Source organism: Gobio gobio, assembly GCF_949357685.1.
Source record: "Gobio gobio genome assembly, chromosome: 6".
Taxonomy (NCBI): Eukaryota; Metazoa; Chordata; class Actinopteri; order Cypriniformes; family Gobionidae; genus Gobio; species Gobio gobio.
The window spans coordinates 56,710,716-56,735,701 of record NC_137102.1 but is presented as its reverse complement, the minus strand read 5'-3'; the positions used below and the strand labels follow the sequence as shown (position 1 = coordinate 56,735,701).

At 38.0% G+C, this 24,986-nt stretch overlaps 1 protein-coding gene across 1 annotated transcript in view; it reads left to right on the top strand.

Moving 5' to 3' along the window:
* Positions 1 to 24,609, top strand: part of sirt6 (sirtuin 6) — a 50,566-nt gene extending 25,957 nt beyond the window's left edge. Inside the window, exons 5-8 of the mRNA XM_079818459.1 lie at positions 1,730 to 1,825; positions 4,600 to 4,680; positions 9,621 to 9,744; positions 23,376 to 24,609. Of these exons, the coding sequence (XP_079674585.1) occupies positions 1,730 to 1,825; positions 4,600 to 4,680; positions 9,621 to 9,744; positions 23,376 to 23,708 (634 nt within the window). The 3' untranslated portion in view covers positions 23,709 to 24,609. The remainder of the gene's footprint in view (positions 1 to 1,729; positions 1,826 to 4,599; positions 4,681 to 9,620; positions 9,745 to 23,375) is intronic.
* The last annotated feature ends 377 nt before the right edge of the window (positions 24,610 to 24,986 follow it).

Below are 24,986 nucleotides of genomic sequence, written 5' to 3'. Positions count from 1 at the left end.
TCTGCACAGTGCCAGGAATAGTGCCAAGAACTTCTAATGTTTGTTTGATAAATGCTTTACAAGCAGAAGATGGTTCAGAACGTTTTTAAACACGTTGTTGTGTTACTGGTCGCTAAGGGCAGATAATGATGTAAAAAAAAAAACTTGAACTCATTTATTTGACCAGCAGCATAAACAGTCAAACCAAAATGTATTCAGATAACATTTTCTCACATTATCACAGTTTATTTGCTATAGTTTAGAAAATGGTAATAAAATAACAAGAACAAATTCATCTTGATAATGTCAGATCACTTTAATAGAAAGGTATGTAATGGATTACAATCAACCAATCAGCTGTCAGCTGTCAATGCTTTATTTTGTTCAGTCTGTGGTGTAAAAGGTTGCATAAGTGTCTGAATAATTTTTGGTTTAAGGCCAAGTAAAGAAAATTTAAGGAATGAATGAAAGGGAACACAATACGTCAATATGTCCTTTAAATGTAAATGTCTAGAGTTGTATTAGCAACACTTTTTGGAAATACAACTTTCAACCGATATCCATTACTTTTTCATTCATTGTACAAACAAATAGCTTGAATGATTGATATTTGTATTGGAAAACAGGACAAGAATACTGAGGAAGATACTTATTTTTGCACTGCAAACAACATTTAATATCATAATTTTCTGAATTTTTTTTAACGGAACACGCCACTATCTAACTTTGGAAGCTGGAAAAATATCTAAACTCTTTGGTCATTTTTGAGCGAGATGCTAATGGTCTAATCAGATTCAATGATCTGTGCTGAACAATGCTAAAAGTGCTACCGCCAGACCTGGAGATTCGGCCGAATGGATTCGAAAACGGTAAACTAAACTGTTTAACTCATGGGCGTCGGAAGCAAAAAAAAATGTGGGTGGGTCCTCAAATTTTTTTTACTGGAGTAGATGCCAATTACATTAAGTACAAATATACCGCTTTGCTTGCTAAACGTATAGTTCGGAAAGACAAAATTACGGAAATCGCCATATCTTTGAGAGCGGCAGTAGTGTAGGGGTAAGAAGCACGGCATCTAGTTTTGACACAAAACGACCCGCGGTTCGAGCCCGCCTTTCGCCGAACTCAATCTTCTCCCTTTTCCCATCACTTATCAGATCGGAAAGGCATTTATTTTCAATAAAAATGAAGAAAATATTAGAAAAATAAAGCGTCTAACATGTGTTTAATAATAAGTGTTTATCGATTAGGGGTAGGTAAACAGACATGTGCTGAATGTTAGAGACGATAAAAGTGAGTGGGTCCAATATCATTGATCGTAAAAAGTGGATGGGTCTTGTCCCACCCACATACAATGGTTCTGACGCCCATGGTTTAACTCTAGGGAAGTTTGAAATTGAGCCTATTTTCCCAAAAAGTGGCGTGTTCCTTTAAGACTGGCAGAAACCCTATTTCATCTGAACTGCAGCTTGTTTTATGAAATAGTTAAAAAAAAATTAAGTGTGTACTTTTGTATGTTAAAGTACTTTCTCTTATCCCAGTTTGAAGCAATATTCCAAGTTCATTATCATCATTCAAATTAAGCTTGATAAGCTTAATTGTGGTTCATTACCACACAAAAAACTATTTAAGTGAATGGGCCCAATCTGTAAACATTAAAATATTCTCTTTAAACAGTACAGCCACAAGACAAACCATATGTTTCTGTTACTGCCATAGCGATAAGCACTTGTGCCCTGGGCTGTTTCAGGCAATATGTTCGGGACACAGTAATTGGAGTGATGGGTCTGAAGCCAACCGGACGCTACTGCGATGTCACACGTTCCAGAGGACTCCGATCTTGCAGGTGATTGCACCATTTTAAAGGAATGGACCAGATAAGGTCCATCACGGTTTTCCATGATGGTGGGAACCCAGAATGTCACTATGACTATGCACTCACATATCTATTCTGTTTGTGTATTGCTGTGAACGTCTGGGTTCCCATCAATCCAATTTGTCCTAAACATGAGACATGCTTTATATAACAGGCTTTTAAAATAACTCATAAGATAGTTAACACGTATAGTTTAGCGTGGCTTGACCCTTCAGATGCTCTGACAGATACTTGTGCCATTTAATGTGTTTTTGAGATGGTGTTTTGCTCAGTGCATAACTTAAATTTTACAGGTATATTCTCCATCTGTAAATGTTAGAAAGTCATGCAAATGTTTCTATTTTGCGTGTCAGGAGTGGACAAGCCTGCAAGCGAGTCTCCGCTAAACTTCACAGACTTCAGTGAACAAGCACCGCCAAACAGACGGAGTGCAATAGAATAAAAGCACAATAATTCGGACTAAAATACACACTATATTGCCAAAAGTATTGGGACACCCGTCCAAATCATTGAATGGACGAGTCTGGGTTTGGCGGTCGCCAGGAGAACGGTACTTTCCTGACTGCATTGTGCCAAGTGGAAAGTTTGGTGGAGGGGGGGTAATGGTGTGGGGTTGTTTTTCAGGGGTTGGCCCCTTAGTTCCAGTGGAAGGATCTCTTAATGCTTCAGCATACCAAGACATTTCGGACAATTTTGTGCTCCTAACTTTGTGGGAACAGCTTAGTGTATGTTATAGAACATTAAATGTGCCACATGTAGAATTTTAAGCCATTCTTTTTCACATAATATATAGCATTAGCTTACATGGTTACTTTCACCATATTTGAAGGCTATCCATATGAACATCTTGTTGGACAAATGTGAAACAGCATTTTTTTTCCCCGCCACTGACGGCATTTTCCAGCTTTCCATGTTTTCACTGTTATATGGAAGGGGGTGCTATTACACATCTTCTGAACGAGTACAGAATCTCCTGATTAAAACACAGGCGAAGATGCAGAAACAAGCAATAGCAAATGTAAAGTTATGCGATCATCAAGATTAAACAGCATATAAATCTAAACTGCCTAATCTGTAACTGAATAAAATGTTGACCCAGGACGAACTATAGGATTGTGCAAGCATTAGAAGTGTTGATGGACTCCATCTACTCCATCTGTGTTTTGATCATCATTGTGAATCCGATCCAGAACCGGAAAAAATGCTATTTCTCAGATTTTTGCTTTTTTTTTATGGAACTTATCCACATTCAAAGTTGATTTAAAAAAGGCATGAAGCTAGAATAAAAAAGATTTTTTGTTTGAAAGCAGAGGTTCTGTTCTTTCTGGGGGGCATGAAGCTTTTGTGAAAATGATCAAAAAGGCTGGCGTTTGGTTTCTTCAAATAGAAAAAAAGTGGAAAGTACAGAGATGTATATTGTATTTCAGCATTCAGCCACAAAGTACAGAGATATGGGGTTTTTTGGCCTTATCGCCCAGCCCTAGTTTGTACTGAGGGGCCTTAGGGGCCCTAGTTGTCAGCTCACACAGTTTGCTCCAAGGGAGCTGGTCAGTTTTCATTAGCAGTCTCTGTGTGCCTGTGACTTTAAAGGCCCCTAGCAGCCTGAGGTCCTCAGACACCGGCCCCACCGCTTCATTATCCAGCCCTGAGCATCCTCTGATATTGCAGCAGACAAAGACTTCAGTTGCTCAAATTTAAAATATTTCAATGGTTTTTAAAATGTCTATACTGTTATTTTAGTATAATTTATATTCTATTGTAGCATTTATTAATGTTTAAAAAATAGTTTTTATCTTTTATATTTTCCCTTTAAACTGTATTCAATTTATTTATTTTTTTATTTATTTTAATAGATGTCTTTGTAGTTTTTATCATTTTTTATTTCAATTTTAATTATTTCAATACTTCAACCTAAACTTAGAAAATAGAGTTAATAAGTAAATAGAATTAATACAATTACAACCGGAGATCTCTGATTCTTCTATTCAGACAGGGGAGCCCCGAATTCAGTCAGGAATAGTATTTTAGCCTTTAGTTGAATACGATTGTTATTTATATTTCTTATGGATGGTATTTTTATTAATACCTTTTCTATGTAAAGCACTTTGAATTACCATTGTGTATGAAATGTGCTATATAAATAAACAAATATATGTATTTTTTTAATTTATTTATTTATTTTTAATGTCTACATAGTTTTTATTCATTTTTGTTTCAGTTTTACTTTTAGTTATTTTAGTACTTCAATAAACTAAAGTTTATAAAGGGTTAATAAGTAAATGGAACTAATACAATTAGGAATGTTTACTTGGCAATGAACTGAAATAAAATAAGCTTGTGGGTTTTTTTCATATTATATTTTATTTCGGTTAACGTTTATTTTATTTAAAGTAACAACAATGTATTTTTATGTTTTAGTTTAATGATAATAGGTCTGGTAATAACAAATGACTAAGTCACTAGTCAAAAAATGTAACCGAGAGTAAAAATAACAGAGTTTGATACTGGCATTGATGCGCTGCTTTCTTAACTTGACGTGCTATCTTAAAAATGTGTTTGTGGCACATTTTGCCACACTAAAACAATACAAAAATGATGAAGCGCACAGACATCCATCTGACACGTGTACATAAAACAATTTTAAAATAGCAAGAACGCATCCTGCGCACACACCCCCTCATGTTTCTGTGCTTGTCATGAGCTATTTGTTCTGTCTCATCACTGTGTGTGTGTTTTCTCTGCAGAGGGAAGTTGATCAGCACTATATTGGACTGGGAGGACTCGCTGCCTGACAGAGACCTAAATAGAGCTGAAGAGGCATGTAGGTAAGGAAGATAAATATCCCGAGACCGAGAATGAATGAGGAAGGTGTGCTCTTAACAATACAGAGAGAAGGCCATTATATTTAGGGAATCAAGAGCGGTGTTTATTATTTAAGAGCAAGGCAAGCGGTGCTTACAAGACCAAAGTAAAGTTCAGCACATTCGTTTAGTGATTGACAGGTGAATTTAGGAATGTACTTATATAACTAAAACTTAAACTGAAGTAAAAGCCATATAAATAATAAAAATGTCAAAATATGAATAAAAACTGTAGTAGTATTAGTCTCTATATGATGCTAAAATCGTGGAGCTTTAACACAATTTATGGGGTATTCTCTGGGAATTGTGACGGGGGTACTTGCAATGATTTCACAACAATATGCAAATTTCTTAATTTTGTGATGATTGGACTGCAGATGATATGTGAATAAAGTAAAGAACAATAAATTGAAGTCATTGTTAACAAAACATGCAAATTGTTTCATGACATATAAATGACTTATTAAAAATGACAGATTTTGAAAACAGGACAATTCTTATTTATGTTATGGGACCTTGTGTTTATTATGAATGATTTATCCATGCACATCATTGGGTGGGTTGCACCAATTAAGGATACATTTAGCAAAGTTTAGTGTTAATCGAGGATTTGTTGATCTGGGTTGTGTTGCACCACTTAATGTTAAGCGCAGATTAACCAAGAACCTTTTTTGATTAATTTATGATGAATTTTCTCCGTTATGATGGATCTGCCATTGTACAGCAACAATGTTAATATTCCATATCAATCTTTATTGACTACCAGAAACTTGATTTAGGTTAAGGTATTGCAAAACAAACATGAATTTTGGACTTAATTTATACATTCATTTATATATCCAAAATGCTACAGTGTTTTCTAACGGTGATGCATTGTAAACTTGACCTCACTTCCTATAGACGGTTTCATCGGACGCACGCGCATTGCCACGGTTACGCGTCTGGCCCGAAGTTGACTTCCGGTCTGTGTTTGTCGATCGGTCTGGCGCACTACTCAGTAGCAACACATTTTTGACGTACTATTCTAGGGCCCTATGAAATCCGTTTTATTTTTTCCCAAATTCCGTTTTATTTTTTCCCAAATTCGTTTTTTTCCGTTTTAATTTTTGCTAATTCCTTTTTTTTCCGTTTTAATTTTTGGGAATTCAGTTTTTTTACCCTTAACTGTTATTTTAGTCGTAAAAAGAGTGTGTTTTTAATGTTAATATGATACAACATAAAGTTAATGACGTTCAGATAAAAAGAGATTTCAGTAATGATAAAAGGCACAAGGTTCTTTATCTATTAGAGCTTTGCTCATGTTACGGTTCAGGTCAGGTCTGTGAAAATCTTAATCAAGCCTTCGCTATTTGTGTTTGTAATTAAATATTTACTAAAATGTCAGGATCACAAAAAGACTCGTGGTCCACTAGCCATCCAACAACTGGCTAGTCAACTATTTTGACACATTCCAATTTTCTGTATTAATTTATCGGAGTGTCTATTTACACCAAGTGCAAATAGCGTGCCTTGTTGGCAAGTGCTATTCGCACTAGCTCCGCCTAACAATGCCTGTTTGGGAAAAACATATCAGCCGCATATCAGCGTTTTCAGTCGCAGAGTCAGTAAAGCATAAAAGCCTGTGCACACGAGACATTTTTCGGCGCGTCTTTGTGTTCACACCATAGACCGTAAAAAAATATGGACGACGCAACTTCATTGACTTCCGCTGACCAGAGTTGAAGCTTTCGTAGGCCCGCACACGGCGCTGACATCTTGGGACCAAGTCTGCGCAGTAGCGATCTCGGGACCGGAGTTGCGCAGTAGAGAGCAGGAAGTAGAGGCGCGATTATCAAAAGCCCGCCCACACTCTCACAGATGTAGAACAATTCATTATGTTGGTGTGAAATAAACAGTTATATAAATGTAGAAATTAAAGCTAAAGCTCCAATCTCCTCCCCAAAATCCCGAAAAAAGTCCGTTAGTGCCTCCGTGACAACTTCACTCAGAGAAGCCGTCAATCCCAGCTGTCAATCATGACGTCACACCCCCCGTTTTTATAGCATCAAATAACGAACTAAAACTAAACTTATTTAAAAAACGAAAACTTGAAATTAAATCATCGTAATAAAAACTGCCTAAAATGACAGAAACCATCATCAATTATTTGAAGTGTAATTGAATTGTTTACTGTGTCTCGCGTCCATTCTAATACATGGAGGGTTGGGGTTTAGGAGCTATACTAGGACCAGCCACCGGGCGGGGGCGATCGAGGCGCGGAAGCTTCAGTTTCTGACAGGAGTGCTGCAGGCTTGGTTCACACCCAAGCGATTTTCATTGGCGATGCGCCGAGTGAATGTGCAAATTCAGTAGATGGCGCTCCCGGTACACAAGGTGGTGCTGCGCCACTTTACACTTCTGACACTCGCTTGTCACACAGAAGAAGAAGAGAGACAGTTTTTACGTGATTGTAAAAACCATTCACAACATTCGAAGCTCATCTTCTTTGTCTACTTACTTCCTCTTCATCGTATCAATCCGTGCTCGGCAAGATCGTTTTGTGCTTGAGCGCCACCAAGTCGTGTTTTACTGTAACTTCAGCAGCTCCAGGCACGTGAACAAAAGCGCCGTCTCATTGGTCGGACAGTTTTTAACGCGCTGCGTCAAAACAAAAAATCGAACCCAAGGCGTCTTTTTTAAAATTACGCTTTTACGCGTGACGTTTTGCGCGTCGGTGTGCACACTCACATTGGCGCCCCTTGTTTAGTCACGAGGTGTTAAACGTGCATGAAAATCGTCCCGGTGTGAACAGGCCTTAAGGCTTAAAGATCTAGGTTTTGATGTGATTGACCTGGGTTCGAATCCGCCTTTTGCAGAGCTCGCTCTTATCACTTTTATCAACACAAATCTCATCGGAAAAGCATTTACTTTCAGTAAAAATTAAGAAAATGTTCTAAAAATAGCAAAAAAATAAAGTGCCTAACGAAATGTTTAAAGGTCCCATTCCGCATGATCCCATTGTTCAAACTTTAGTTAGTGTGTAATGTTGCTGTTAGAGCATAAATAATACCTGTAAAATTATAAAGCTCAAAGTTCAATGCCAAGCGAGATATTTTATTTAACAGAAGTTCCCTTTCAAAGCCTACAGCGAACGGCTGGCTAGGACTACATCCTGGTACTTCCTGCTATAATTACGTCAGTAGAGCAGTAGAACAGACTAACCTCCGCCCACAAAGAAACGCGAAAAAGGGGGCGCGGTCTTGTTGCTGTCCCACGTGGAGAAGCGGACGGTCGCGTGGAGAAAAGGAACTGTTGCGTTGAGTGTGTTTATCGCCATGTCGTCGAGACACTGTTATTTTCATCCAGGAGTCAAATCACCTTTGTTTGGCTTTCCCAGGGACGCTGTAGAGATTATTGAACGCATTCATCTCTACGTTAAGAGGCGTGATCTTTCCAACATGCGCTAAGCTGCTGTCGAATCACAACACAGGAACTGCTGGCACGTGCGCTAAGCTGCGGTCGAATTACAACACGGTAAGCGCTGGCACAATCAGAACTCGTTACGTATTTCTGAAGGAGGGACTTTATAGAACAGGGAAATCACCAGCCGTTTTTAGGACAGTGGAAACAGCGGTACACAGATAAGTACATTGTGTGAAAAATACTGTTTTTTTACACGCGAAACATGAACACATGTTATATTGCACACTGTAAACACAATCAAAGCTTCAAAAAAACACGAAGAACGGGACCTTTAATAATATTTAAAGTATTTATTGGTTAGGGGTAGGTGTAGGGAGGGCTTTTATTGTCCCATTAAGGCGGCATCCATTTAATAATTTTAATTAACATAATCATTTACACTCTGTTATTATTGCATCCTGTTAGTATGAATCTGTCAAAATAAAGTATAAATAGCATCTAATTACTATTTACACATATTGCAAATAACTACTTTTACATGGTGTAAATAGAATAGATTTCACTTAGCAAACAGCATCTACAGCTATTTGCACTTAGATTAAATAATGAATCTTTGCAATAGATGATATTTACACTATTTAATTTAAATGCCTGAATTTAAATACTATATTTCACCTCAATTTCATAATGCAGCTTATACTTAAATATACGATTTTTTGCATTGTGACATTTTTGATTAGCATGTCTTCATCTAATTCTCATTGCCAAAATGAATTAATTGAAATGAAACTGAAATAAATATGAGTATTAGATGAAAAGTTTTTTTTAATTTTCAGTTATTTGCCAAGGCAACATTTTTAATTTTCATTTCAAGCACTACAATTATTAAAACTGAACTAAAAAAAAAAAATTATAAATAGAAAAAAAAAAACATTTAAAAATGACAAAAATTAACATTAAAAAACGAAAAATATACAAATAAAATTATATTTTAAATATTAATAAAAACTATAATCAAATAATATTAATGACACTTAAGGTAGTACAAAAAATTGCCCATTACAGTAATGTGAATTTGGTTAATTGTCCTGACAACAGTCCAAAACATCTTAATTCTTTCTTTATGTAAAATATAATTTTTAATTTTGCCTTTGAGTGTGACCAAGACATGTTCTTTAAAGGTTTTGTGTATCACTTAATAAATGATGATTAATGAAATCAAAGAAACTGTATAGAATCAGTGGATTGTTTGTTATAAATAGTTCATTTGTGGTCTAATGAACACTTGAAGGTTCTAGAGTTGTGAATGAAGCCTTTTATTGGTCGTAATGAAGCAGGAACAGACAGTTAAAAGGACAATCACTCTTCATTTGTGTGTTCATTATGACTCACATGGCCTGCGGGTGTACCGACTGAGGCTGAGACAAATGTGAACGCTATTCACCAATTCTGAGAAAAGAACAACAGACGCCAGCAGCTGATTATTGTGTTCCTCTTCACAGGCGAGCTGACTTGGCCTTGACGTTGGGAACATCTCTTCAAATTAAACCTAGCGGAGACCTTCCTCTTCTAACCAAACGTACGGGAGGGAAGCTGGCTATAGTCAACCTTCAGCCTACAAAACATGTACGTCTCCCCAACACTACACCTCAAAATGCACATACAAAAGTTTTGACTATAGTTTTGACAATTTACTATTTTACAGGTAACACTTTACAATAAGGTTCAATAGTTAACATTAGTCTAATCTAAAGCATTTATTTATCTTTGTTAATGTTAATTTCAACATTTACTAATGCATTATTAAAATCTTGTTAACATTAGCAAATGCAGTGAGAACTAACATGAGCAAACCATGAACGGCTGGATTTTTGTGAATTAACGTTAACAAAGATGAACTAATGCTGAACAGAGGTGTTGTTCATGGTTAGTTCATGTTAACTAAAGCATTAACTAATGTTAACTAATACAACTTATTGTAAAGTGTTACCATTTTACATTGTTTTTAGCATATGATTTATTTTTTAAATGAATTGTTAATTTAATAATTAAATTATTAAATTCATAAAATATTAATTTGAATTAACATTACTGTTCAAAAGTTTAAAGGTCACATGGCATGGCATTTTTCTATTATTTTATAATGTTTCCTGAGGTGTACTTATATTGTTAGTATGATTTTTACATCATAAAATGTCATAATTTAGAAATAAAAGGCATTTTTTTCTATTCTGCTGTTTGCCCTGTGGCTGAATGCCCTGTTTCAAGAGGCGTGTCTGCTGTGAGACTTCAGTAAAAACGCCCACTGTTGTGATTGGCTGACATCTTTGCATTTGAAATGAGCGGAGGGGGCGTGGTTTAACGAGGTCTACGACGCACGAGCTGCTGCCAGAGAGACGGATGGACCTGAGTTCACTTCACATCAGTTCTGTCAGTCTCAGTTCAGTGAACTGTTGTTACTAGAATATACTTCAGGTTATTAATTTATTTCTAGTCGGAGGGGCTGTCACTCATGTCAGAAAGTTAGTAACTTTAGTAAATTATGGATCAGCGCTGACTCGAGACACGAACCGTTTAGAACGTTTCAGTCCGATTTGGTGAACTGGTTCGGTTCACTAAAAAGAACCGATTCAAAAGAAAGATTCGTTCGCGAACCGGACATCACGGAGACAGAGCGATTGCTAACAAAGTTATATATAGTAACTACTGAGTTGTGAGAGCGCTGTCAGTCACCGCGAGTTTATTGTGTTTGTATCTGAGAGTTCTGAATAAACACGAGTCCCAGTCACGCCGAGTCCGTCTTCATCATTATTACCAACTTTGTAACACATGCAATGTACCATTACAGCTGTCGAGATGAACGAGTTATGAGTAAGTGTTGATAATAGCATTATTTTTAGATATGTTCCAATCATATGAAAAGCGTCAGTGACGCGCATTGAGTACACAGTGCAAACAAAGACACAACAGCAGTAATCGAATGTAATCCAGTTTATTGTGGGGATAGCTGGCTAGCCCGGATATGCTCACGCTTACCCCCCTTCTGCTTAATCTCACGCCGCGTTTGGTGCCTCCGCTGTGGGCCAGATGCAGTACTGGGGGTCGGGGATGTTGAAGGCCGAGCGGCCAGTGCAGCCCGAGCTTCGCCGTGTGTGAGGTTTATCTCTAAAGATGTTACTCTGCCGATGTTGAGCAGAAACGACTGTATGCACGTTTTAGAACCGATAGACGCGACGAGGACGTACAAAAACACTGACTCACAAGATAGAAAACACAAAAACACCGTTCTGTCTGGAGAGAGAGAAGCCGCAGTGTGTGCACGAATAATAAATAATTAGCTACACATCAGAAATCACTGATCACAGATCAGAAGGAACTGAAAAAAGACTTCTGTTTTCATTTGTACATCCAAACACTGAGAAACTGCCAGCATTCACTCGTTCACAAGCCTTGATCTCTCCAGGACAAATATAGCGCTTGCTTGGGCATGCCAGATTCTCTGGGCGGAGGAAAGGGAGGGAACCGTTCCTGCTTGGACGTCAAACCAGGAGACTTCAGGATTGGCTCGTCTGGCCTGTCATTTTCTCAAAGGCAGAGAAAGACAGCCAGAACTCGGGTTTACACCGATCAACATTTCTATCCACTTGGGGACAATATTCAGGCTAGGGGAACTCATATTAATGTTGAAAAACCTCATAAAATGAACATTTCATGCCATGGGACCTTTAAGTCTTGAAAAATGTATTCAGCAAGAATGCATTACATTGCTCAAAAGTGACAGGAAAGACATTTATATTGTTACAAAAGATTTCTAATTCGAATAAACGCTGTTCGTTTTGAACAACATCTATCAGTTTCCACAAAAAATATGAAGCAGCAACTGTTTTTAATATTGATAATAATAATAAATGTTTCTTGAGCAAGAGTGAATGATTGATTTCTGAAGGATCATGTGATGAGTAATGATGCTGAAAATTCTGGAATAAATTACATTTTAAAATATATTCTCATAGAAAATGCTTATTAGTGGTGCTTGCGTAGCAAGGCATCACTATTACTATCTTACCCCAGAACGGTTTTAGTGATGCCTTGCGCAGCAAGGCATCACCATCACTCTCAAACACACTTATTAGTGGGCCTTGCGAAGCAAGGCATCAATATTGTTATTCTCCATACTTATTAATATTCGTGGAGCTTGTTTAGCAAGGCGTATATATACTATGTAACCCAGGAATGGCTTATTATTATTCTTCTTCTTCTGGCCACTTTTTCGGCGCGCTTCTCCTCCCACAAATTTTGTCACAGACCCATGAATGAGGCGTCAAATCGACCGGCCTATACGGGAATGGTGTGCTATATCTTTTCTAAGGGATCGGGGGTGCGATGTTCGCCCCAGGGGCGTAAAAGTAACCGAAAAGTCAATGGGATTTAACATTGCGGACACTTTGACCCCTCATAGCTCTGAGCGAGGATTTCGGAGAAACTCGTGTGTCACCACATCTGAAGAGGCTGACAGGCCCTGTAAGATGACACATCGCAATGGGGTATAAGTTGTACCCCTGGGGCGCTAGAGCTGCCCAAATTTCCTCAAATTTCCCCATTGACTTATAATGGGGAGGGACGTCCCATAAAACTCATGCGTTTCTCTTACTATGGGAAATTGCATAGGGATTTTGTATTGACCATAGCTCTGGCTCACAGTGTCTCAGAGACAAGGGGGTGGGCTCAATTTACTCAGACAGCCAATCACTATCTCAGGATGATTGTTAACCTATGAAGCCACGCCCTAGCAACCACTTAGAGCTCCCTAGCAACTGATCCCATAGACTTCCATTGAAAGAGATCAAAGGGATATCTTTTGATAGAAGTGTCATAGAAACAAGAGGGTGGGTTTGTTTGACTCGGGGCATCAACAGCCAATCACAAGTCACCTTCAATACTTCCTAGCCACGCCCTAGCAACCATTATCAAGCAGCTTAGCAACCATTTACCAAGACCTATATCTCTGCCTCAGAACATTATAGAGGCATGGGGGTTGGTTTATATCATTCATACTGACAAGCAGCCTTTGGAGTATCATCATTGGATGCTGCCAAGCCACGCCATAGCAACCAAACAGAGTACCCTAGCAACCGTTTACCAAGATCTATATCTCTGCATCAGAACATCATACAGACATGGGGGTTGGTTTATATCATTCATACTGACAAGCTGTATCCATTGGATGCTGCCAAGCCACTCCATAGCAACCAAACAGAGTACCCTAGCAACCGTTTACCAAGACCTATATCTCTGCATCAGAACATCATAGAGACATGGGGGTTGGTTTATATCATTCATACAGACAAGCAGTATCATCATTGGATGCTGCCAAGCCCCCCTAGCAACCAAACAGAGTACCCTAGCAACCATATACCAAGACCTATATCTCTGCCTCAGAACATCATAGAGACATGGGGGTTGGTTTATATCATTCATACAGACAAGCAGTATCATCATTGGATGCTGCCAAGCCCCCCTAGCAACCAAACAGAGTACCCTAGCAACCATATACCAAGACCTATATCTCTGCCTCAGAACATCATAGAGACATGGGGGTTGGTTTATATCATTCATACAGACAAGCAGTATCATCATTGGATGCTGCCAAGCCCCCCTAGCAACCAAACAGAGTACCCTAGCAACCGTATACCAAGACCTATATCTCTGCTTCAGAACATCATAGAGGCATGGGGGTTGGTTTATATCATTCATATTGACAAGCAGTATCATCATTGGATGCTGCCAAGCCCCCCTAGCAACCAAACAGAGTACCCTAGCAACCGTATACCAAGACCTGTATCTCTGCTTCAGAACATCATAGAGGCATGGGGGTTGGTTTATATCATTCATACAGACAAGCAGTATCATCATTTGATGCTGCCAAGCCCCCTTAGCAACCAAACAGAGTACCCTAGCAACCATATACCAAGACCTATATCTCTGCTTCAGAACATCATAGAGACATGGGGGTTGGTTTATATCATTCATACAGACAAGCAGTATCATCGTTGGATGCTGCCAAGCCCCCTTAGCAACCAAACAGAGTACCCTAGCAACCATATACCAAGACCTATATCTCTGCCTCAGAACATCATAGAGACATGGGGGTTGGTTTATATAATTCATACAGACAAGCAGTATCATCATTGGATGCTGCCAAGCCCCCCTAGCAACCAAACAGAGTACCCTAGCAACCGTATACCAAGACCTATATCTCTGCTTCAGAACATCATAGAGACATGGGGGTTGGTTTATATCATTCATACAGACAAGCAGTATCATCATTGGATGCTGCCAAGCCCCCTTAGCAACCAAACAGAGTACCCTAGCAACCATATACCAAGACCTATATCTCTGCCTCAGAACATCATAGAGACATGGGGGTTGGTTTATATCATTCATACAGACAAGCAGTATCATCATTGGATGCTGCCAAGCCCCCCTAGCAACCAAACAGAGTACCCTAGCAACCGTATACCAAGACCTATATCTCTGCTTCAGAACATCATAGAGGCATGGGGGTTGGTTTATATCATTCATACAGACAAACAGTATCATCATTGGATGCTGCCAAACCCCTCCATAGCAACCAAACAGAGTACCCTAGCAACCGTTTACCAAGACCTATATCTCTGCCTCAGAACATCCTAGAGACATGGGGGTTGGTTTATATCATTCATATAGACAAGCAGTATCATCATTGGATGCTGCCAAGCCCCTCCATAGCAACCAAACAGAGTACCCTAGCAACCGTTTACAAGGACCTATATCTCTGCATCAGAACATCGTAGAGGCATGGGGGTTGGGTCTTTTGACTCAGACTGGCAAATAGTCTTTAAATGTCACCCCATAAATTGTATAGCCACTCCATAGCAACCATATAGAGTACCCTAGCAACCGTAAAAACACATGAATAGGACATATCTCAGCTCCACAACATCGTACAGACTTGGGGGTGGCCTCTTTTGTTTCGGGTGAGAATCCAGTACACACAACATAGCATCCGAGAGGATTTTTTTGCCACGGCAAGCACCACTCACATTTTCTTCAGGAAATGTACATTCTAGTTTTAAATTGTAATACTATTTCACAGTATCACTGTTTTTAGTGTATTATTGATCAAATAAATGCAGCTTTGGTGAGCAGAAGAGACAATCTAACCAATCCCAAACTTTTGAATGTTAGTGTATAAGGATTAGAGCTTAGATCGGGCCCAAAAAATCAAGCCCGACCCTACCCGAGCCTGTGCACGTTGTGTCCAAGCCCGGCCCGACACATTAACTGTAATTATGAGCCCGTTTTAAACCCGACGGTCGTTCTGACAAGAACAAGCCTGTAATGAGCGAAGCAGACCGGTGTGACGCTCCGCTCAATAATCCGCTCTATGCCAGCGAGTTCGCTCAAATCCCGCTCAGACATGACAGTTATCTGTACTGTAGCCTGCTATACTTGTTGTAGCCATTAAACAATGTTTTTTGTTTCATATTTATGTTTAAATATTATTTTATTTAAAAAAATTCATCTAGGCTATATTGATAATGAAAAGTGCAAAGATGCGAGTGGCGTCCTGCACGGGTCCGATTTTGTAAACCCGCATCCGCCCATACCCGCAGTGCTTAAAACCGCATCCGACACGTTTTCCATCAGCAGCACTAATTAAAATCCGCACCTGACCCGACCCGCTTAAAATAGAACCGACACCCGACCCCCACCCGAAATAAAATCAGTTTAGCATATCACATTATAGATAGGGATGGGCAACAGTGGTCGAGTAATCGAGTACTCGAACGTGACAGCGATCATCGATCATGAGAACGATGATCGCCCTGAAAAAAAATATTTGTCTCTTTTTTTATTGGTTACTGCGTCGTTTTGCGCGGTACCGGAGGTCTGATTGGTTAGCGTTATACAGCCTCCTGACCGCGGCGAATTAAAGTGAAACTGAGGCGTGCACTGCAGTGATGTCTGGAATCACTGTGATCATTGAATGGTTATTGCAAGATGTGCAGCGCCAATCTGTCATATCCTACATAGCATTATAATGAGAACACGATGGAAATTAGAATGCTGTAAATTCTCTGTGCTTAGTTCCCCGTGTATCAGCTGATCCACAGAGAAACTAGCGAGAAGCGCGTGAAGTTCATGTGCGCATTCGCGTCCTTTTCTGCAGATGCACGTTGTAAGATTACTTTTATGTTGTCTATCAGGTTAATCTAATATAAGAAGCGTTTGGTTGAGCTTAATAATCTAGCAAAGCGCTGCCGTTATACCGGCTGTTGTTCATTCTCTTCAGTTTCAGCTCAAACGCATATTTCATGCTCGACATGATGGTTTAGAGACAGTCAAATTCTTTTCAGATAGGCTATTTCTTTCTCAGAATCATTGATATTAGTAATGCAGCAGTGCTATACTGTTCTCGTATTTTTTAACAGTAGACCTAGTTTATTTAAAGTTGTTTTTCGTTATGAGTTCGAAAACGCGCAGTGATGTCTGTAAACACATCGATCATGAATAATAAAATTAAGTGCATGATAAGAGTCAATCTGTCAAAGCATTATAATGAGAACAGGATTTTAATAAAATGTTGTTTCTGTGTGCTTTCGTTTATGGGGCGCCGTTTGTAAAGCGACTCACGCTGAAAATAACAGCAACATTTTGACACATTTAGCTTCAAACAATGTTTAAAAAACTGGTATGAATTTTTGGGGGTCACTTTTTTAGCACATTTACAACAATATTTATCAACTTAGAGATATTTTAAATAGTTAAATCTAAATGTTAAATCTAAATGTTAAATCTAAATCTAGATGCTAAATCTAAATGTTAAATCTAAATCTAAATGTTAAATCTAAATGTTGAATCTAAATCTAAATGCTAAATCTAAATGTTAAATCTAAACGTTAAATCTAAATGTTACATCTAAATCTAAATGTAAAATCTAAATGTTAAATCTAAATGTTAAATCTAAATACAAAATCTAAATCTAAATCTAAATGTTAAATCTAAATGTTAAATCTAAATATAAATGTTGAATCTAAATGTTTCGGGTGAAACTAAATATTTAACTAATATGCAAATTCAGAATGCAGATAACCGGTTTTAAAATTTAGATTTAACATTTAGATTTTACATTTAGATTTAGATGTAACATTTAGATTTAACGCTTAGATTTAACATTTAGATTTAGCATTTAGATTTAACATTTAGATTTAGATTTAGCATTTAGATTTAGATTTAACATTTAGATTTAACATTTAGATTTAGATTTAACATTTAGATTTAGATTTAACATTTAGATTTAACAATTAACATTTAGATTTAACATTTAGATTTAACTATTTAAAATATCTCTAAGTTGACAAATATTGTTGTAAATGTGCTAAAAAAGTGACCGCAAAAAATTCATACCAGTTTTTTAAACATTGTTTGAAGCTAAATGTGTCAAAATGTTGCTGTTATTTTCAGCGTGAGCCGCTTTACAAACGGCGCCCCATATTCGGTGTCCGTGTATCAGCGTTGTTAAGGGAAGCGCGCATTCAAAATGTTCCGTTTCAAACCCTTCGCCTGTCAAATGTAGCACTGAAGTTCACGTGCGCATTCACGTCCTTTTGTGTTGATTTATGTCGTAATAGGTTCATAATAATCTTCATATTAATATTGATATAGGGTGCGTTTGGTTGAGTTTATTAACCAGCTAGCAAGCTCTGCAGGGTGGTGTTATTTCACAGTTTCAGCTCAAAGGCAATGCTCGATATTACTGACTTGGTTATTTGAGACGGTCATTTCATAAAGATGTTTCTTTTTCAAAGACATTTATGCATCATAATCTAGCAGTTATTTTTTGTTTTATATGTTCATGTTTTCATATACCTGTTTTCATGTCACGTTTGTATTTGTCAACAACCTTTTTCATAACAGTTTTCATTATCTCAATGACGGACATGCCCCGCCCCCTGCACATGCCCCGCCCCCGAGTAATCGAGTACTCGTTTTTGAAACCTATAGATGATCGAAATGAGAAATTGACAAAAATGCCCATCCCTAATTATAGACACACTTGCAAAAATGTTTATTGCCAGCATACAGAAGTTATTACACGACCATTATCACAAGGACAACTTCAGCCGAAGCTGTCAAACATTGTTATGTGTCCTTTCATCTCTACGAGGCACATTCAGTTCTGTCCCCTTTTGAAACATACGGTTCGATAGAACTGCCTGAGCTTGGTTTGTTACCACAGTTACCTGCGTGCTTCCTCAGTGATGAAGTTCCACATTTGCGGCTATCCAATACGATCTTTTCTTCAACACAAAGAAGTGCAGGCAGATCGCGTGGGTGTGGTTGTGATTCTCCTGAGAGAGCATGCGAATTTAAGCATGCGGATTTGAAATTATTTTATCAACTTGAAATACAGGCAAGGCATATTTTTGTAGATGTGTTCCTAAAAATATGCATATATTTTTTAGGAACACATCTACAATATACATGCATATATGTTTATATATATTCGTTTGCGAGCGACTGTTTTAAACCCGTGTTTAGACCCATGTTTCTCCCTTGTCCGACCCGACACAGTTAGGATGTTTTTAACCCGTTTTAGCAATATTCGAGTTTCACCTGTCGGGTTACCGCACCCGTGCAGGACTCGAGTGGGTCAGAAATGATTTTGACCACTCCATTACGTTTTGTTTTGTAGAAAGCCTTTCTTTAAAGTGAATTTTGTTTTGTATAAATTGTATCTTAATTTGAATCAATGTTTCATCAGCCAATTGCCTGGATTTAATAAATAAGAAGCAAATAGGCTATAGCAGACAATAATAGTGACAAGAAGCCACTGGAGCGATCACTTTCATTGCACATGAACTGGAGCGCGTCTCATAAATAAACCCAAACTCAGCAGGCTACTTGCCTCACAGACACGAGAAATATGTGTATAGAAAGCTTGAAATGTCTCCTTTTAATTTGATATTGGGGTGAAATAATATGAAACGAAATTTTAATTTGAAACGAAAATAAATAGTTAAACAAAGTGCACTGTTCACGCGAGAAGCTCATGACTGGTGGTTCTGTTCAGAATGCTGCGCTTCATCAGTGCATGTGCTGTGAGTTTAACACGCATTTTTAGACCAATCCTGACTTGTGCAACTTTGTACACATTTGTTTTTTAGTTGTAGTATTAGGGTGCTTTCACACTAGCAGTTTGGGTGCGCACCCAGATAGACGCAAGTGCCATTGCGTACTGAAGCTTTAGAAAGAAAACCAACGGTTAAAAAACTAAAATATAAAAGTGCATTTTGCCACCTTCACGCTCGCTGTCGTTACTAAGCAACCGGGTAAACAGCTGCTGCTTTGATGCAAACGAACCCCGGTTCGGACACAAATAATATAATATGAACACAGTCCAGTGGGGACATGGGGTGGGGGAGCAATCGAACCAAGTGTGAAAACACCCTTAGTTCTTACTTTGCTAAAAAAAAAAAAAAAAAAAAAAATATATATATATATATATATATATATATATATATATATATATATATATATATATATATATATATATATATATATATATATATATATATATATATATATATATATATATATATATATATATATATATATATATATATATATATATATATATATATATATATATATATATATATATATATATATATATATATATATATATATATACATACAGTGAGGAAAATAAGTATTTGGACACCCTGCTATTTTGCAAGTTCTCCCACTTAGAAATCATGGAGGGGTCTGAAATTGTCATCGTAGGTGCATGTCCACTGTGAGAGACATAATCTAAAAAAAAATAATCCAGAAATCACAATGTATGATTTTTGAACTATTTATTTGTATGATACAGCTGCAAATAAGTATTTGAATACCTGTCTATCAGCTAGAATTCTGACCCTCAAAGACCTGTTAGTCTGCCTTTAAAATGTCCACCTCCACTCCATTTATTATCCTAAATTAGATGCACCTGTTTGAGGTCGTTAGCTGCATAAAGACACCTGTCCACCCCAACTACTAACATGGCCAAGACCAAAGAGCTGTCCAAAGACACTAGAGACAAAATTGTACACCTCCACAAGGCTGGAAAGGGCTACGGGGAAATTCCCAAGCAGCTTGGTGAAAAAAGGTCCACTGTTGGAGCAATCATTAGAAAATGGAAGAAGCTAAACATGACTGTCAATCTCCCTCGGACTGGGGCTCCATGCAAGATCTCACCTCGTGGGGTCTCAATGATCCTAAGAAAGGTGAGAAATCAGCCCAGAACTACACAGGAGGAGCTGGTCAATGACCTGAAAAGAGCTGGGACCACCGTTTCCAAGGTTACTGTTGGTAATACACTAAGACGCCATGGTTTGAAATCATGCATGGCACGGAAGGTTCCCCTGCTTAAACCAGCACATGTCCAGGCCCGTCTTAAGTTTGCCAGTGACCATTTGGATGATCCAGAGGAGTCATGGGAGAAAGTCATGTGGCCAGCTGAGACCAAAATAGAACTTTTTGGCCATAATTCCACTAAACGTGTTTGGAGGAAGAAGACTGATGAGTACCATCCCAAGAACACCATCCCTACTGTGAAGCATGGGGGTGGTAGCATCATGCTTTGGGGGTGTTTTTCTGCACATGGGACAGGGCGACTGCACTGTATTAAGGAGAGGATGACCGGGGCCATGTATTGCCAGATTTTGGGGAACAACCTCCTTCCCTCAGTTAGAGCATTGAAGATGGGTCGAGGCTGGGTCTTCCAACATGACAATGACCTGAAGCACACAGCCAGGATAACCAAGGAGTGGCTCTGTAAGAAGCATATCAAGGTTCTGGCGTGGCCTAGCCAGTCTCCAGACCTAAACCCAATAGAGAATCTTTGGAGGGAGCTCAAACTCCCTGTTTCTCAGCGACAGGCCAGAAACCTGACTGATCTAGAGAAGATCTGTGTGGAGGAGTGGGCCAAAATCCCTCCTGCAGTGTGTGCAAACCTGGGGAAAAACTACAGGAAACGTTTGACCTCTGTAATTGCAAACAAAGGCTACTGTACCAAATATTAACATTGATTTTCTCAGGTGTTCAAATACTTATTTGCAGCTGTATCATACAAATAAATAGTAAAAAAATCATACATTGTGATCAGGGCTCTGAACCGGTTCAAGGAACGAAAACTGGAAATGAATGAAATTTTAAGAGGAATAAAAACGAAATCAAAATCAATTTGAATCGTTCTGAGCAGAAATGTTAATTTGAAATGACCATTAACCGGTTAATTACGTGAATCTACCGGTAACACAAGTCAGTGTAGAGCGCGCATTTACATGCCTCAAGTACATTTCTTCCCCCACCGAGGTCTACAATGAAAGCGCAGGTATTGGAGGACATTCTTTTCGTAAGTTTAAATAAGTAGTACGGACTTTGAGCTCAAATAGTCTGATTTAGGCTAGTTTGTGGATTTTGTTTAAGCCGATCCAAGTTACTAGCATCTATCGCACATTTTTCCTATAGTCTTTCAGATTGCCAATACAGCTCAATGTTTTCTATATAGACGGCTGATGCTTCATAATAAATGGTATGTTATATTGCATTAAATGATCAAGCTTTATTAGCTGACTGAATTTGATTTTGTGATGCAAGAACGTGTTGCGCAGTGTTTGCTTTGAAAATACCAGTTGACAGTGCATTAAAAGAGCAATGGTTATCCAGTTTATTTATTCTTTATTCATGCAATTTTTAAAACAAGTCGTGTTGAAAAAAGTTATGTACAAAGAATGTTATCACTCTTCTGAAAAGAATAGGCATATAGAGGGCCACTTTCCGCTGCATTAAAACAGGTCAATATTTGTCCCGCTCTTTATGCTTTGTAATTAATGCATGTATTTCTGTTGTGGTTTTAAAAATTTTATGAAATAAATATTCAAGTTTAATTATCATGGGTTATATTATTATTGAGTGAAAATTAGTCTTTATTTATACATATTTGTTTAAAGTATAAGCTAAATTAAAATAACGTTATTAACCGTATTTTTTCAAATCAAACCGTTTTCGGAACAGTAATGTTTAATGAGGAACGCAAAAACGGAAACGTTAAAATTTCGATTCTGCTCGGAGTGAACCGATTGATATTTTTTTTCGTTTTTAAGCCGTGATTGTGATTTCTGGATTTTTTTTTTTAGATTATGTCTCTCACAGTGGACATGCACCTACGATGACAATTTCAGACCCCTCCATGATTTCTAAGTCAGAGAACTTGCAAAATAGCAGGGTGTTCAAATACTTATTTTCCTCACTGTATATAAATATATATATATTATTTCTGATTATGGCATAACTTTCTGCCCACCCAATTAGGCTAGTAAAGTAATGATTAAAAAAAGACAAATTCTTGATTAAGGGTCCGGCCCGAGGATAGTGGCGGGAAATATCGTCCCGACCCGGCCCGCGGGTCAGGTCGGGTCAAGTTCCGGCTCGGGCAGAGAATCTAAACTCTAATAAGGATCGATTTCAGTTAATATTCTGACGATGCAGACATCAGAGCAGCTCAGTAGGTTTTAAAACAGTCTTTATCTTAGTCCTCGCCCACGCAAAAGTACGCACGCTTACACAAACACACAGTAGTTTGAAATGTGTCAGCACGTGTGAGCTCTAAGCGCGCAACATCACGCACGCTCAGATTAGTGTCCTTCAAAAGCACAGCTGCGCTAAAGTGACCATTCATTCTCATTATTAAAACAATTTTGATTAAGAAGCTTTGCAGCTTCGTTGAAGAGTCAGGTGGATTTTCTCTTAAGCTCGTATCATCCGGCTGTCATTTCCTTTCTGGTCTCATCATGTGGCTGAAATGTTTTTTAATGGATTAATCCTATTAATTTTAAGACGTGTTGTTATCGGCCCATATTTGAGTCGCGTTTCATCTGAAGGTTATTTTTGCCGTCTTACCTCATTGCTTCCAATTCATGTCAACATCTCAGTTCCCAAATTGGATTTATTTTTTATAAATCTTGTTTGAAATTCAAAGTCTGACGTATATACAACGTGTTATTCCACATGTCATATTTTTGGGTGGGCGAGTTTATGGTATTATCGCTGCTTAACATGTAAAGGAATAGAATTTGACATTACTCGGGCAGTTTTGTAATGGTGATCTGGCTGTGTTTGATCACTTAACGTCATCTAACACTAACAGTTCTACTTGGTTCTTCTAGGACAAGCACGGGCACCTGCTTATCCACGGCTACGTAGATGAGGTCATGGGTCAGGTGATGAAGCTGCTGGGATTGGAGGTTCCAGAGTGGGCGGGGCCGACGCTGTGTGAAAGCTCAGGTGGAGACCTGGACATCCTCCCCTTTGGATCCTGGAAAAAGGAAGTAAAGATCGAGCTGAAGATAGAGGAAAATAAACACGCTGTCACAAAGAAACGAAAGAAGAAAGAGCAAGGTGGCGAGATAAACTGCAAGAAAGATGTCAAAGTAAAAGAAGAGACAAAAGAAGAGGGAAAGGAAACTGCGTTTAGTGACATTGAACAATCCTCTTCTTAGAGCCGTATATCACGATCAGACAGAAACTGAATGACCCATCTCAGGAAGTGTGGTCACCAAATGCCCTGTGTTTACTCAAACCTCTTAGATTCCTTGCACACTGAGCAGAGGGAAGTGATGTCATAGAGCCATGAGTGTGTACAGCTAGTTTGTGGGTAATTTAGCTCTGTATGATTTCTATTTGCCAGCTGATTTCTGCAGTTATCCTGGATGGAGGTTTCGGTGAATCATGGTTTTGTACTGTTAAAATAATGTGATCTTTTCTAACCTCAAATAAATCATGCTTGTAAAAATAAGGTTGACTGCATGAAACAAGTCTTTTATATTTCACCCCGATATCAAAAGAAAGAAAATATTTTGAATGACAATTAAGCACATTTTCCCACAGCGCAGCATTATTTTGCATAGGATTATTATTTTTTATAATTATCTATTTTCTCAATGATTTTCATTAGATTCTCATAATACAATGTATTTATGATTTTATGACTGTACAACAAATACAACTATAATCTATGAATATGTATATGTAATTATTTTAACAATGAGAATGATACATTAGTCACACGGGGAATATGCTTAATTGTCATGCCACGATGCAAAAAACATGGGGTGAACCGGACAAGCTTTGTGAAATTCAACCTTAAAAGGAAAAAAAGTCAAATGCTTTACCATGTGATTTAATAGGTTTGCTAAACACATTCGTGTGTGTTTGGAGCTACTCATATTAGTTGTGTAACTTGTAATGCTTCATAACGTCCTTTTCTTTATTATTTTCCCTACTCTGAGACGTGTATCGATTATTTTGTTTCTGTCCTCAGAGACATACTGTGTAAGTTCATTGTTTTTGTACTTTTTTTGTGACATTTTATAAAAATAAAAAAAAGATGCTGAAACTATCACCAGACTAGTGTTGAGTTATTTTAGGACATAATGCTTATATACACATATATATACAGGGAGTGCAGAATTATTAGGCACGTTGATTTTCTGATCATATTTTTTTTCCAGGCACATTTGACCAATTCCAAACCACAGTAATCCTAATAACTACTATTGATTGAGTATTTAATAATGTATAAGTGATATATAATTGTTCATGAAGGCTGGAAATGAAAATCACCTTATATTCAGGTGTGCAGAATTATTAGGCATGTTTTCTTTTACAGATAAATTGAGCCAAAAAAGAGATTTAACTCAGACTGAAAAGTCAAAAAGTATTAAATGCCCATGAGAAGGATGCAATACTAATGCAATACTAGACATTGCAGTTAAGGC